This window comes from Parus major, chromosome 5 (genome assembly GCF_001522545.3).
Source record: "Parus major isolate Abel chromosome 5, Parus_major1.1, whole genome shotgun sequence".
Classification (NCBI taxonomy): Eukaryota; Metazoa; Chordata; class Aves; order Passeriformes; family Paridae; genus Parus; species Parus major.
Genome location: NC_031774.1, coordinates 50373505 through 50389774, shown reverse-complemented (window position 1 = coordinate 50389774; position 16270 = coordinate 50373505). Strand labels below are relative to the sequence as shown.

The following is a 16270-nucleotide window of genomic DNA, read 5'->3' as shown; positions in this document are numbered from 1 at the left end:
CTTCCTAATGTGGCCTGGAATGGCATTGACCTTCTTTGCTGTAAGAGAACACTGCTGAATCATATTCAGCACCAGGACCTCCAGGGATTTTTCTGCAAAGTTTCTTTCTAACCAGTTTAGCATCAGCCTGGTCTGTTGCACAGGATTACTCCAGATTCCAGATTCCAGATGTATGTCCTTGTTGAACTTCCAGAGATTCCTATCAGCTCATTTTTAATGCTTGCAGTATCTCAGATCTTCTTGTATATAAGAACTTTCATTAAATACACATGCAAGGGCAAGAGGTTTGATGGTGCAAAACTGTAGAATAAGAGTTCATGGATGTGTCTAGCCTTGTATCAGGATTTCTCTGCCAACATCAAGAACTGTGTTTCATGATTAATGAGATTCCAGTGTTTGCTTCTATTCTGATGTTGTTCAGATCATAAATATTAAAAAAAGAAAAAACACTCCAGAAGATGCAATATATACATCTGGGATACCCAAACTAAAGCCCAATCTTAGAAAGAAAATTTCCTGCAGGATTTATTCTAGTGCTGTTTGTTAAAAAATTGCTGACACAGTCCTTTGAGAAATACCACAACTAGCCTTCATCAGACCCAGAACAATTAGCCAGACTGCAATTTTGATTTAATAGGGCAGAAACTATGTTCCCAACAGAAAACCAAAACAGAATTACAAAAAAAACCCCAAAACTCAGCAGCTCAATACCTGCATGTACTAAGCTGTATTTGCAACCTTTTTTAAACTTTTTAAGTCATTCTACATAGACCATTAGGTTTCTTTTAGTGAAGGATATGTAGCAATTTTTATAACACAAATGTAATATATAAAACCCATACTGAAAACAAAGACAAGATTAGATTTTAGGAAACAACTGGAAAAGAAGAAAATACACAAGAGCATAGAGCCTGAAAGAGAGCACTGTTATTTATAAAACACCACTGGCATGCATTCACTACATTTAAACACACTGGTAGTTAGTTCACTCTAGCAATGGAAAGCAATTAGGACTGAAGTCCAAAAAAGTATATGAAAGTCCTCCATGAAGGAACAGTTCTAACATCTATGTGAAGTTAATCAAAGAAGAAATCATCTCAGCACTGATGAAGAGTGAGAAGGAATGAATGATTCAGTGAACTAATGTAAATCAAAATCTTATAGATGCCTTAGTGTTTTTCAAATGGAAATGAGGCTTTTTATATCAAATTGATTTGGATTCCAGAGGCAAACTGCTTGCCCTGTCTCTTTGAACAGAACTGACTAAAATGTAAAACAAGAAGAGTAACTTTACAACAGGGAAAGAACTCAGAAACTGGCTTGCATCTGATCACTCATATTATGCTTTTCCAAATGAGGTGTGAAAGTCAGGTCCAATCACAACTGCAGTTCAGAGGAACTACAAGGAATTCTGTGTTCTCTAAATAAAGCAGTAATGAATATATGATATTTCCAAGTATATATAAGCATTCATTTTACACATACAATTTATTTAAGTAGCTAGAAACACTATATAACTCACAAGTCAGTAAGGAAAGAACCATTTATAAACATATCTGCTTTGAAATTTAGTAAATATATTTTGTTATTATTGTCATTTCCTAGTGAAGTGTAAATGAATCCCTATAATCAACATAATCCAGACTTCTGTCCCATTACCAGATAGTTAAGACAAATAGATGTTGGAAATTAAAGTATATTATTTAAATTATGTATCTTTGATTTTCTGAGATTTTTCCCAGAGTAGGGAAAAATGACTCAGACACACAAAATCTATTCAGCTGCTATAAATTCCATTATGAAGATAGCCATTGGGTTTAGAATTTGTAACCATTACAGACAAAAGTAAATCCACTCGGATTCAGCTCTATGTGGGACTAGAAAAGTTGCTGTAGAAGTCTAAAAAATTAATGACTTAGTATATTAACCTCACATACTACTACACCAAGTATATAAATCTCCTTCCCTCATTAAAAAAGCTGAATATTCTCAAAACATCATTATTCTGCAACATATTTTACATTCCTACACTGCAACACCTCCCTTCCAGCCATCATTGAATTCAAATACTTCTGGTATGACTATTGTTGAGAAAAATAAATTCTTGGAGCATGAAAAATAACCTTTTTCTCATGTGAACAATATTTAAAAATTTTCTTGGCTGCTTTCCCAGTTCATCTGAATACGATTTCTGCTTTCCAGATATTCATACACAATGTAGTTCTTGCTTTTACGCAAGAGAAAATCCTCCTAGACAGAAAATGCTTGTAATTTTTTTAAGGATTTCTATTCCAGTCTTACAAAAAATATTGCACCTTTGCAGGAGTTAAACATTTAAAAATAAACTAAGTGGGAAATGTAAAATTGCATCTCTTCCCTTGACAAGGTCCCATTCTGGATCTAATTCATACACGCACAGAGAGGCATCATATTATACACAGCCCCAGTGAACGCTGCTGGATGTTTGTGAGGTGCCCCCAGCCCAGGGAGGCAAAGATTTAGTTTCCACTTGTTAAAGTGGAGGCACGGCTGTAAGCCCAGCTAGTGTGAATTCTGAACTTCTGCCTCAGGGGCTGGGCCCTGTGAGCCTGGGAAGAGTTGTCCCAGCCCAGACCCTTGTGAGGTGTCAGCCCAGGAGTTCTGATTGGGTTTGAGCCCCTTGGCTTTCTCCCTTTCTGTGTTCCCAGTGGTCCCTGACCTTGAGCTCCACCCTGGTTCTGTCCCTCAAATCCCATCACCCTGCCTCTGCTCTCTGTCCCTGGATCTGAGTTTGTTCCCATGCTGAATAAATGGTTTCCTGAGCAGAAACCCATCTCATTGGTGTCCCATTGGTGACTGTAGCTTCTCTGGACGTGATCCTGTGGCTGTGGAATGCAACAGATGTCGGTAATACACATCAAGGAGAGAAGGAATACAGCTGACAGAAGCACATTAGTTTGTGAAGGAGACATGAGGAGACACAGCATCCAGGAAATTAATTGTTAAGGTTACAACAATCAAATCCCAAATCAAATTCAAAAATGCATCAAAGCATCACAAGTTCGGTCTCAAGGTTTCATACCGGAATTTAAGTTTCTATACTCCTAATTAAGGTCCTATTCAGAAAAAAGAAAAAATCACCTAATTAACTTCAAGCACAAACTTCAACCCAACAGAGAATGAGATACAAGCTTATGTTTAAATTAAATATATGAATAAATGTTACTGAAGTCAGCCTTCAGAGGCTCTTCAAACACTTTAATGAATGACCATGACAGAGCATAAAAACACACATTGAATTCCATTCATCTGTGTAGTATCTGACAACAGAAATTCCATGTGATCGTGAACTGTAAGATATTTCAGTTTTCTCAAACCTTTCCAACTACTCTTAAATGCCAAAATACATTTTTTAAGTAAGGTCACATCTCAGGAATTCTAACTTTCATCTACAGATTTGTCTATATTTTAGAAGAAAGAATAAGGCTAGCAAGATCCCAGATTATCTGAACACAATAAATAAATGGCTATAATGCACTCTTCACAGCCTTTACCTGTTTCAACATCTGTTAAATGCAGCATGGAATCAAAGCCTCCACTGAGGATCCTTCTTCCACAGGATGACCACTGGGCAGCCCGAACAGCACAGGAATGACAGGAGTAGGTTTTTAAACAGCAGCCTGTATCTACAGCATCCCAGACCTTGAAAAGAAGGATAAGGACACCTTTTCAAAGAATCACAGTATTTTTTTCAAAAATTATTTGCTACAGCAAATCATTGTAGTTGAGAAAGCTTTGCATTCTGAAGTTATAACAACTATGCTGTGAAAAATGGTTTGAAATAATTGCATTGTTGATTAGAATTAGGGTATTTTATTAACAAGCCACAAATCAGTAATACATTTTTACTACTTTTGTTATTTCTTGAAATGTCTCCCTTGTTTTCAATTAATGGTATACTTTCCCATTCATAATACTGTCCTACTCTATGCAGGGATGTATCCAAATACATTTTACCTTCAAATAATTTTTTTTCCGAATTTTTATCTCTATCATATCTTGTTTTCCATCAAGTAAGAAGAATCCTGGCAGATTATTCACATCTGCCCATACATGGGCTTTTATTGTATTTCTCAGCTTGTAATGTCAAGTAGAATTTTACCTTAACTTCACTGCAAAAGTGTATAAGAGTATTATCATGCAGCTATGTGGAGATTTTTAAGGACTGGTCTAAGTCCTCCCATTTTTCATTTTCTCTTGGACAGAACTAAGTTGATGCTGAGAATTTCTGAAAATCCTACTACTTATCCAATGTTTTTTAAGTATATAACAATTAGCATTTTCAGAACATAAATAGTCCAGCTCATATTTTAAAAGCAATTTTTAAAGAGACAGGTACTCATTTCCAAGTAATATATTTTAGAAAATACAACGAGTGTGACTTTAGTTACCAAGTACAGTTGAGAAAAATTAAAAGCATATCCTTTTCATGGTTCTCTTTTTGTCATAGTTTTAAGATATAATTAGAAGTTTAGCAACAAGCGATCCATATAAAAAATCCAGTATGATCAGTTCTGTGACAGAAAGACTATTTCCTTACAAAAGTTCTTCTTCAGTAAAAAACTGGATTATAAAATATCCTATGGTTTTACAATATAATACCTATTGAGCTTACAATGTGAAGAGGGACAAAAAACTGAGCCTGGGTAATGTATTTTTATCTTCAATTATATTTTCTTCTTACTGGACACAAAGGACTTGCTGACAGTATCATTACATAGTGCATACTCAGAAGACAACATTCCATTATAGAAAATTGTTTTATCAAAAGATCTTCTATCACGAAGCAGAGTTCTGCAATGCAAAGCAACCAATTATCATTAATTACTTGACTAGCCAGTAAAGACTGAAACTGTGAGGGCCATACCCTTAGTATTCTATCCTAATCACAAGTTTAAAAAATCTGGGAAATTTTAATATTAAACTGCTTTTAAAAGTAACTTTCTCTCTTTTAATGAGTTTCAATGATTGTTTCAAGTTTCACAGTATCAAAAAAGGGTTAATTATGTCTTGGAGGGCTTGTAATAAGAGGAACCTAATGAATGAATCAAGATGAAAGGAAAAACAGGTGGTACATGCTTCCGATATTTTCTGTCATGTTTTAGAGATCAAGTACAAAAACTCAATTTTCACAAGAAAGGTAAAGCAAGTCCGACAGCACTTTTCAGTTCAAGCTTCATTAAAAAAAGCTACATAATTGGAAATAGCACATCCTTAAAGCTGCACATTTCCCTCCATTATGTGAGTTGGAACCAGTGATCCACTCTTGTGGATGAGACCACTGACCACACCCAAGGGACAATTTACCAAGTAACACATTTCTCTCCACTGTTTTACTTTCCATCAGCTCTGTGTTGCCCAGGTAATGGCAGTGTTGCAATGCTTTCTGGAATTAGAGTAGCATGGGCAAGGCAGTTTTGACTGAGGAAATTCACTTAGTTTACTGCCGATTGATGTAAACTTTTAATTACAGAATCAGGTTTTGGGGAAAAAAGACCAGGAACTAAACAAGCACTTAGAGAAGCACCTTTCCTCCCTCAGATCCCTCTTCAGTCCAGTGCTTCTCCCTCTGCTCCTACCCAGCTTCATCAGTTTTCACAGGGCATTATGGTGAAATGCTCGGCCGAGCAGTGCACGCTCAGCTGTAACAGAGCCCCAGGTTACAAGCACCACTCAAAGTGACAGAGATGTTAACCACGTTATATGCACAAATGGAGAATCTTCAGTATTTGATTACAAGGGGAAAATGCTTCAGATCCTGTCAGATCACTGCAAAGCCACCATCATGTCTGCATTTCCTTAGGGAGCCTCTTCAGCGCTTCCCCATTCCCGCAGATTTCCACTGTTTAACCAGTGGTAAGAGAAAAATACGTGGCTTGTAGGAGAGTTCCACTGTACTCTGTCCAGAGCTTCAGAGGAATGTCTGCTCAGCTGCTGGTGCTTGCTCCATACAGGCAGCCACCATCACTGAAAAAAGGAGAGGTTGCAAAAAGGTGAGTCCTCTGCATTTGAGTTTGCATTTCTCTGCCAAGACTCAGATGTCAGATCAGCAGATTCCCCAGGGTGATGGGCATATCAGGGGTTTAATTTCAACTGAGAGAGTCAAGTGTGTCAAGAATAACTTGTGTGGAAATAAAGGCTTTTCTAGTCTTTTTCTTCCCTTCTTCCAAGTTCTAGGAACTAAGGCCATCAAATTTCTTATTTTAAACTGACTGATGTTGTGAATTATGCCTTCTTTGGCAAAAAGGAATATAAACTACAGCCTCTTTACCAGAAGAGGACCCCAACCATATTCTTCTGAGTGGCATCTACACATGAACTCAAGAAAAGGATTTGTTTTCAAAACCAGTCTAAGGCTGAAGATAAAGGCAACAACACCATAATCACACCATAATCTAAGAAGTCACAGTTTTAAGAATTTCAAAGTAATTTTTTCAATAAATCAAGGGTCTTAGAACTATTTAGAAAATTTCACTTTAAATACCAAAATCTGCTAAACTTGAACCTGGTAATAAACACCTTTACAATTAACATTTGTAGAATAAACTCACATATTTACACGGAATAAATATCATATTTAGTGCAGAATAAATTACTTGGGATGGGGAAACAGTTCACGAAAAAATACAGAGGCTGAACATATATATAAATCTTCCTTCACAGACATTGGAACACATGTATCAAGAATTTTAAGAGTAGACATTATTATGCATCTGCCAAAGCAAAACCCATTTATATGAAATTATTTTTACCAAGAGATCAACTGCTTTAAGTACTGTAGCTTGACTTCAAAACTCAGCTCTCACAGAAACTCAGTATTATTTCTATGTGAAATACCGAATTTTCATTAAACCTGAGGTTGCTCTTTTATCTTGTGATGACCATTGTGATTTTAATTGCTGAACTAAGAAGTTAAAATCACACATTTCATCCTGCTACTCTGAAAATACTTATTTTTTGCCACACATTCAACAATGTTATACGTTTTAAACAGTAACCAGTCCATTCTTTCCCTTTATAAGAATCACAAAAACAATGAAATATGCAAGAGTTATTAGAAAGATAACACATATTATCATATTACCTCTTCTAAATCTATAATTATTAACCAATTAATTATACATTATTTGAAAGAAATAAATAACCAATACTCATTTCTGGCATAAAGGTACTATGAAAACATTATTTTTCCAATTTTATTAAAATAGGCTTTAATTTATTAAACTGATTCATCTTTCACTACTATTTCTTACTCTTCTGTGCTTCACTATTTATAACACTACATTTCCATTTCTTTTCCATAAATTGTTTTAATTTCATTTCCTCTCCCATTATAGAAAGTATGGTGATTACATAGTTATAGCTAGAATTAATATATGGGGCCAAAATGGCAGGAACAAACAAACAGCAAGGTGACAAAATTATAATAGTGATTTCTTTACAAAAGCAATTTTCCTTTTACTTTCTCTGAGGCACATTGTCATTCAATTGCACTTTCACATTCCCCACAGTATTTGGAAATAAAGGCTTCAGAAGCTGTTTGCTTTCCTGTATAGCCTGGAAATGCTATGAAAATACTGTACCGTGTATTTGAGGTAACATAACCAGACCTCCTTGCCCTGGAGATTAGAAGTTCACAAAGCACATAAGCAACTACACAATATAAGAGATGAGATTTATTATAGATATGTTTCCAGATCCTATTTTCTGCTTTCAGGAAAACAGCCTTGGAAAATAAAGTAGTTTGGTGGAAGATAAAATCTCTCTTGGTAAGTCACAGCAGGAAGCAGGAGAGGGTAAGCACTTGATACTCAAGTAAACAGCAGTCACAGAATAATGCTCTGGGGTCTGCTGTACTATCAACCAGCTCATAAGGCACAAAAGAAAGGCTTTTCTCTTGCTGATCATACAAACTAGGGATTCATTCCCAGAAAAAAAAAGACACAGTAACATAAGCAGAGTAACCAAAATAATATGAGAACTCATCAAGCACACCAAGACTGATAAATTAGGAATTGAGCACACCTCTTTCATTGCCATGCTATGATTATCTATGATGCACTTGCCTCCAATTTAGATTGCAGAAAAGAAAATCCAGCAGCCTGACTTTTTAGAAAGAGAAAGGTGCATCTATTCAAGCAGGCAGTCACTAATTGCTCAGTGAACCTGAGAACAATGATTCAATTGTGGTAAATTAGAGGTTGGAAGCAAGTGAGGAATTAAATTGTATGCATTTTGAATTTGCATGCACAGAGGAGCTACAGCAGAGCCAGTCAAGAATACTAAACAAGAAATTAGTTTCTGGAGCATGTGTAGCAGAATTTAAACCTTTTTTAATGGATGGATCCATGTTCACTTCAACATAACATGCATACTAAAAGAGCTCTTCCCCCCTCAATTTAGCCAAGTTGTGCCAAGTTGTGTTACCAGATTCCTCAGTTAATGGCTCCTAATGAACTACAGTATGAAATCATTTCATACTTGTCAATTACTATAAATATAGAAGTGGCATTTAAGAAACAGCCCTGTTCAAGGATGATGTGGGATAGTACTGAGTTACAGGATGCATGAAGAAATTACTGTGCTTTGACTAGAATAGACTGTTCCATTCCACAGCATGCTCAGGCTGCTCCACAGACTTCTGAAGCTGAAAAGACATGATCCTCTCCTTTTCCTTTTTTGGAACAGCTCTGCTCTCTGCTGTGTCTCAAGGAGACAAAACTGATTCAGCTTTTTGCTTTGTTTTTAGTGCAGATACTGAATTCAGGTCTGAAAGAAAATATGCCATATCTACTAACATGCAGAGATTCAAGGCACTGGTACTCCCTGAACCATACTGCTTTCCCAATCTCATCAATATCTACATACTGTCATTTCTAACAAATACAGTAGAGAAGGAAGCCTCAAACTATCTACATAAAATGTTTTTTCTAGTTTTCAAAGCAGGCTCTGATCTGTAGTTTGAAAGGTCCTTTGAAAATCAATGGGCCAGAGGGTAGAAATAGCCCCATGGAAAAATTATAAAAAGGTAATCTCCTGCTGTTAGTACTTCTTCAGATTCCTCAGTTGGAGAAGGTGCTGCTTTGGGCAGGACTGCAAGAGCTAAAAGTGCCCTTGGTTATCTCTAACCAACAGCAATAAGGATAAGGGACTACATAAAGAGGCACATTCTTTTGTTCATAGAACTGAGACAAGAGAATGCCAGGAAGGGAAGCAATAAATAGCCAAGCATTAGATTGCTAGGTGTGCCTACGCCTCTCCAGCCATTGCCTGACTCACAAAAAGGTCTGATCTTGTATTTAACATATATAAATTCCTAAAGTAACTACAGGAATATTTAGAATGTTTTATTCTTGTTTCAGTTCACTTTTTCTTAAAATATTGAGCTAAATAATACTGTTGTAGTACAAAGCAAGATTTGTTGAAAGAACTATGAAAGAGATCACTTGAACTCTTTTCCTAAACCCGCAGTTAAACTGTGTGAAAACTAAATTAAGCTCTAAAGAAACCTGTGAGCTCAGGTCACTTTGTGTATAACCTTCAAGTGCTAACAAGCTAATTTTCAAACAGTTATGAAGGATGTAGATAGATGCTCAGATTGTTCCATGGCCTATGAACAATGATATTTTGGACATACCAGCTTAATTTTTAAACCAACTGTCCCAAAAAGAGAGTTCTTCTGATGGATCCTGTATAGCTAGATAAAGCTAACACATTTTCAGATGTGCTGAACACTTGTTTCAGGAATGTTTAAAGTGTTCTAGGGAACATATTTTAAATGGCATCCCTCTTCCTAATCTAGACATGGTGCAAGAAGTAGATATCAATGCTGTCATTTGAACATTTACAGATTTCCACTAGCTTTCTTCTTGCAGCAGTTATAACTCAAAATACAATTATCTTACTGATCTGAAGGGAAGAACCAACTCTATCATTGCTTTAATATCTGAAGAAGAGAATAAGAATTTGTATTTGGATAGCTTATTTCTAACAACCCTTACTACTGTAGAAGCCAGGAGAATGGAAAGCAGAAAAATATAATAAATTCAATTAGCTGAGACAGCCAGCACAAGGTCTAAATTGTTATTTTTCCCCTAAAAATTTAATATTAAAATGTCACAAGTGTATTAATCAAACTAATGAGGTGTAAAATCTTCTCTTTTACAAAATAAAGAAAAAACAAAAACAAAAACCCAGACAAACAAACAAACACCCCAGAAACAAAATCAAACTAAACTCAAAAATAACCCAGTATATTAAACATAAGATAATTCTAATTTTGTAGGGGGCTTTATTCAGGAAGAAGCATTTTAAGTTATAATACTTGTGCCATACTAGTTGGCACTACTACTAGGAACTACTCAGTGGTATAAAACTGATTTGCACACATGTCAAAAGCTTTAATCCTAGAAAATCCAAAAAAGGTTAAGCACAAGCACTACATGAGCTTCATGCCAATCGTGCCTATGTTCAAGGAATTTCCAATTATTTGGTGTTTTATTTTAATCTTCCCTCCCACAGAAAGTCAGCAGCCCTTTCCCCGAGGAAGGTTCCAGAATTGATAGTTGTGAAGCTTCATTTGGGTGGCTTTCCCATTAACAGGAAAATAAAAATCCAATCAAAAGTGCACTTCAAGCTGCCAGCATCCTATAAAATGACTTTAAGAAAACACTAATGGAGGAAGATAAAACATTGACATTTTCAGTTGGCAAAGGCAGGACAAGACAAATACAATAGAATTCTGTAAAAAGGAAACAAAAACTCCACACCGCTGTGGCAAGAGCTACCCATCTGATTACATGAAATAAAGAAATATTCTTGGCAAAGCTAGCACAACAAAAGTGACTACACTTCATTTAAATAGACCTAATGATTCCCCACTTCAAAAGTTAACCTGTAACATGAGGAAAATCTAATCAACCAAGGAAAAATGAAGACATAAATAATTTTAAAGTATACAAACTGTCTGGGGTTTTGCCAATATAAATAATTAATGTTCCCTCCACGGGAGCCTTTCAAGTCAAAACTGGCAAACAGACCTCTTCAGAAAGAAGTAAATTATATTTTAAAAATGGTAACAGTAAGACACTGAACAATACTGATATAAATATTTCATAGACATTTCTATTAAAGAATTTGCAAATTATATATTCCCATTGTATCAAAAGTGTCCTCAGGACATACTAATCTCATCTGTGAAAACTCTTTTTTTAACGATTTGTTTCAGAAGTGGAAGAAGTAAAGAAAACATGGACTCTGGTGAATTCTTATTTTTTGGATGGGATTCATGTCTGGAATTACAGACAGAAAGGTGGATAGCCGAGACTTCATTTCTCTTCAGTGGTTTCAATATCCTTTCCCTGTTAATTATAGGCAGTTTCTGGACAAACAGGCTCAATCCTCCAGCATTTCACAGCCCTCTCAGAGGGAGGCCTGCACACACAGGTGTTGTACAGCACCTACACACAGTTGGTGTCTGGATTAAATGCTGCTAAACACTCACGAGTAACACGTGCATGGATGCAGTAACACAGACTAGCAAAATACTAACAACATATTCAAACACTTGATTAAAGTGCTAATATATTACATAATTATTCAGAAGTAAGCCCTGCAGCTCTTATAAACTGAAGCTAGAAATTAGAATGAGTTTGTTTATAAAGAATGTTTACCTAAAATTAATATCTGTATGATAAGAACAGAAATACTGTTGAAGTATGAACAAGCTCAGGGTGAAATCTTGGTCTGCCATGTCATTTACATGAAAACACAAAGTTTCAAAGTAACTCAGCAGCAGTTCTGAGTACTTTCATGACACAGAAACTCCTTGTAAAATTTTCTTCTTATGGCATATTTGTAGCTGAGCCTGATGAGCTGAAATGGTTCCAGGTTTATACTGAACTGTTTCCATTCAATACCTGGGCTTCACAAAAATAACAAAGCTGAACAGGCAGTTTCTTTCATGCTATCTGCACAGAGTAACATCAGAAGTGAATATGTAACAATCTATTTCTTCATGACTCCACACTTCCAAGTCACACATACACATGAAATTCTCCTCTTGGATGGCATATCAATTCCATTCACACATTATTGTTATTACACAATGCAGAAAAGTTTTACAAAAGTCAGTCACTACCACATGATTGCTGAAAACAAAGATATACCTAATAAAACAGTTAAAATAAATCTAATACTTCCTTTATTTGGCAGAATGGTAACTTATAAGTTACCATTTAATAAGCAAATGAAAAAATTAAGTAGACTCCTTTAAATGAGAAGATAAAGTAGTATTCTATTTTTTAGTGTTATAATACTTCAAGGATCAATGTCTTGCTTTAATTAGTATCTTTGATCACCATTTAAAAAAAAGGGTCCTAAATTTGAGATGGTCTTTTTAAAGACATTTTTTAAAATTAAGCTCCAGAACATTTTTAAATGCTGGAGCATTCCCCCATTGCCTTGAAAATAAAACCATGTTTGAGGGGGTTTGGGGTGGGTTTTTTTTTGTTGGTTGGTTGGTTTTAGCTTTTTTAAAATGTGTTTCATACTGCAATCATGGGCCATTTCATTGTTTTGTAGCATTTCCAGTGAACGTGATACAGCAGCAAGCTTTGAGTTTTAGGGGCAAAGGTCTACTGCAGTGCAGTGTGTTTGGCAGAGAAGTTTGTTTCTCTAAACAGAGATGAGGGTTATAAGTTTCACATATGCATTTATTTTTAGTATCACAATGTAATGCAAGGCACATTTGTATTAAAACAAGAATATGTTACAAAGCGACAAAATCAGTTTAAACAAATTAAAATCAGGAGCTATATATCTTATTTGTTTAATGAAGTGTTATAAATGCTTTCCGAATTTTTAATCCATGCAATAATTTATCACAGTAGGGTACCAGCAGCACAGGTTCACCCCCACTAAAATAAAAAAATATTGACATAAGCTCAGTAAGATGATCTTGCCACTAAAAATACTTCCAGGAAAGTGGGCAACTGAAGAGAAGTACTACCACAACTGAGTTCCTCAGATATCTTCTGAATTTTTCTGCAGGAATGACTGACACTCCAGCAGGGGAATGTAACCAGAAACTGAGGAGACATGCTGAAGAACCTAAGAACTATCAAATTTTATCAACTTTGTCAGCTATAATCAAGTTGGCAAAGACAAAGAGGGATGTGAAAAAACAACCTAGTTTCTGGTAATAAGTATTAGAGCTTTCATTAATATGTCAGCTAGAACCTACAGTATACAACTGTTCAAAACACAGCCATCATAGAGTTGCTAGCATGTTTTATTAGTTACATTTCTTGACAGTATTAAGTTCTGAGTAAACTGACTATTTTCATTATTTTTAATGCTTTCTTTTTCTACATTGGCAAATGAAATCTTTACAGTTCTAGTTTCCTTCCTTGGAACCAAAATATCATTAGTAAGAAAATTCTCCTGAAACTATTTTATTTTCCTTTAAAAATTTCAGGGAAATAAATTACGCAGTTGGACTTTCAAAACACATTGATTCCTTCTACAAAGCACAGATTTCTTTGTTAGAATGCTTTATACCACATGTATCATTTAAAAAGACACTAGAAAATTGCAGACGTTCTCAGAATAAAGTCTTCACTAAATGAGATCAAGATCTCTAAACACACTGATCATTCTTTTCACTTTTATTCTGGCAGACAGCTAGTTTCCCAGGTCCTCCATTGTTCTTAAAAAGGAAAGATGCAACCTCTGAAAACTACACTAATTTAGACACATGGAGAACTGCAAAAATTTGAACATATATTTGAATATTTGAATATTGGTGTGGGACCCATATTATCATACATTTGACTTTGGCTACATATTTTAATGTCCAAATGAATCAGTGATGCAGGGCTGCCCATGACAGCTTGCAGTAGCATTTTACTGGAGCTATACTGCACAATTAGAAACAAGTTGGAGTCATCTTTACCTTCAGACAAAGAAACATCAGAGCCCCCTCTGGCAGCTGTACAACTTTGACATCTTGATTTGTTTCCACAGGAATAGCCTTATCCTGCAGTTCAGAAACAGGGCTGGAGGGAAAAGATGGCTGCAAGCCCACTGTTTGGTGAAGTTCTTGCAGTAAAGGTCTTGAAGTAAGAGTAGATATTTATTTTCCTAACCCAGAGCAGAATACATTTTGATAAATACAACAAGCAGTTTGATTATTTAAGTGACACTGAGGATAATGCTAAATTTTAGTTGTGTAGCAGAGATAACTTTGTACTGAAATTGGGTTAGCCAGAACAAGAAAGTACTGAAAAAACAGGTAATTTATTTGGATAGTATTTTTAAATTAAACTGAATATTTTTAAATTGCTTTGAAGAATATACCTAGCCTGAAGGCTGCAGGAATAAATTTTGGCTGAGTTCTTCTCAAGATTTTTCTCAAGATATTATTTAGTATGATGGATGTACAATATAGGAACCTCTGTTTGTTCTAGTTATACTAGGGTCACCCAGACTGAGAATTTTTCCAATTTTTCTTGAGGAAAACATTCTGCTTTACTACAATTCTTGTACTAAGTTATTATGTATCTCTAAGCACTGGGGAAATTAATGGGAAAAACAGAAGTTTTTGGTCCAAGTGGCAAGAGTCTCTCAGTGTAAGGTTTGGTCCCCTGCTTCCCTGGAACAAATATTCTGCCTTCTAACACACATATCGAATTGCTGCATGTGAATGGGAAACACTGCTTCCTGAGTTAATTAAAGAGCCTCCAGACATCTCCTAACACAAAGCTGCCTCCCATAATCCTCACAATGACAATTCCTCACAGGGAGATCTCAACGAGGTCCAAATCTCTGCAGCAGGAATTCCTGCTCAAGTGGTGGGTCTCCACTGGATGTGTGGAGGTAAATATGGATGATATGTAGAATTCTAGTATGAAGTCTGTGAAAAATACTGTTAAGCCTTGGAAGCTGAGGAGCATCAAAGAGTGAGTAACATGGTGAGATTCAAGTGATTTATTTTATTAAGGATATTTGCATTTCCTGGCCACTTACGAGGAGTGTAGGAGACAGATGCCTCAAACACATCAGGATCTCTCAAAGTTACACATTTGATTCCCTGGATATTCAGTGTCTCCTATAAGATCTGTTGATTCAAACAAAACAGTTTGCTCCAGAGATGGGGATGGCCATCCTGTGTGCAGCAGCACACACACATTAACCCTCAGCAAATTCCTGACTTTTAAATGTAATAGAAAAAATTCTGCTCTGACACAGTTATCTAGAAAAGTTTTAAAACAACTTGTCCATTCTATTTTTTTTTTTTCAGCTCCCCTCCAAGCACACAGTGCAGTTCAGTTTTCTTCACTCAGCACAGCCATCACCATTACTCAGCCTTGGCCCTGAGGTGGGGCCAGGCACAGCACAGGGCTTGTGACCATGTCTTGTTTACTGTACCAAGAGTAGCTTCACCTTCCCTTCCAGCTTTCCCACATGTTCTGTTGCTCATAACAAATATATTTCACTTCCACATTTATCTCCAGCATGCTGGGGCCATTACACACATTTCCACCCTTCATATCTGTGTGTCTCTACACTAAAGAGGGCGACACTTTGGGTTTGTTTCCCCAAGTAGGTAAGGCCCCCACCACCATTACTCCAACTGTCTCAGGTACACTGCAACTTGACTAATTCACACTAATTTTAGCACAGATATACAACATTGGCTGTGTCATGCTATTTTCCTTTTAAGTATATTCCTTTTTCAAATGAAGTGAATATAGCAGCTCCTCTTCACCAAGCAATTTATACAGCATCAACATACATCATTAAAATACTCAGATTTTTATTTTTTTCTTTTAGGGAACTCAAGTATCTACATATTAGCTGCTTTACATGAAACAAAACTGATTAGCTTTTGTTATTTTACATATCCATGTTATTTTATGTTATGTTAAAGTATGTTACTTTACATATCTATGCAAACCATTGTACAAAAAGGGGCCTGGCATTCATGTGATAAATAATAGAAGACTGCAAATATGTTTAATATTCTTTGTAATATAGCTCAGTTCCTAGAACATCATTTAGATTGCCCTATGGAGTTTCTGTACTTTCTACTTTATAACATTTAATCTCTCTCCTGTGAAATCTTGAAGAACAACCTATTCCATAAGTCAACCAACAGAAAGTTATTGACAATGATTTCATGAAGAGCTTTGTCCCAAAGGGCATTGGTAGGTAATTTGCAAATCTAATG

At 35.8% G+C, this 16270-nt stretch overlaps 1 protein-coding gene across 3 annotated transcripts in view; it reads right to left on the bottom strand.

Moving 5' to 3' along the window:
- The window catches only part of WDR25 (WD repeat domain 25), a 59813-nt gene that overhangs the window by 22682 nt on the left and 20861 nt on the right, over positions 1 to 16270 (bottom strand). For all 3 annotated transcript variants that reach the window (XM_015630016.3, XM_015630014.2, XM_015630015.2), the window contains one exon: positions 3534 to 3681. In XM_015630016.3, the coding sequence (XP_015485502.1) occupies positions 3534 to 3681 (148 nt within the window). The remainder of the gene's footprint in view (positions 1 to 3533; positions 3682 to 16270) is intronic.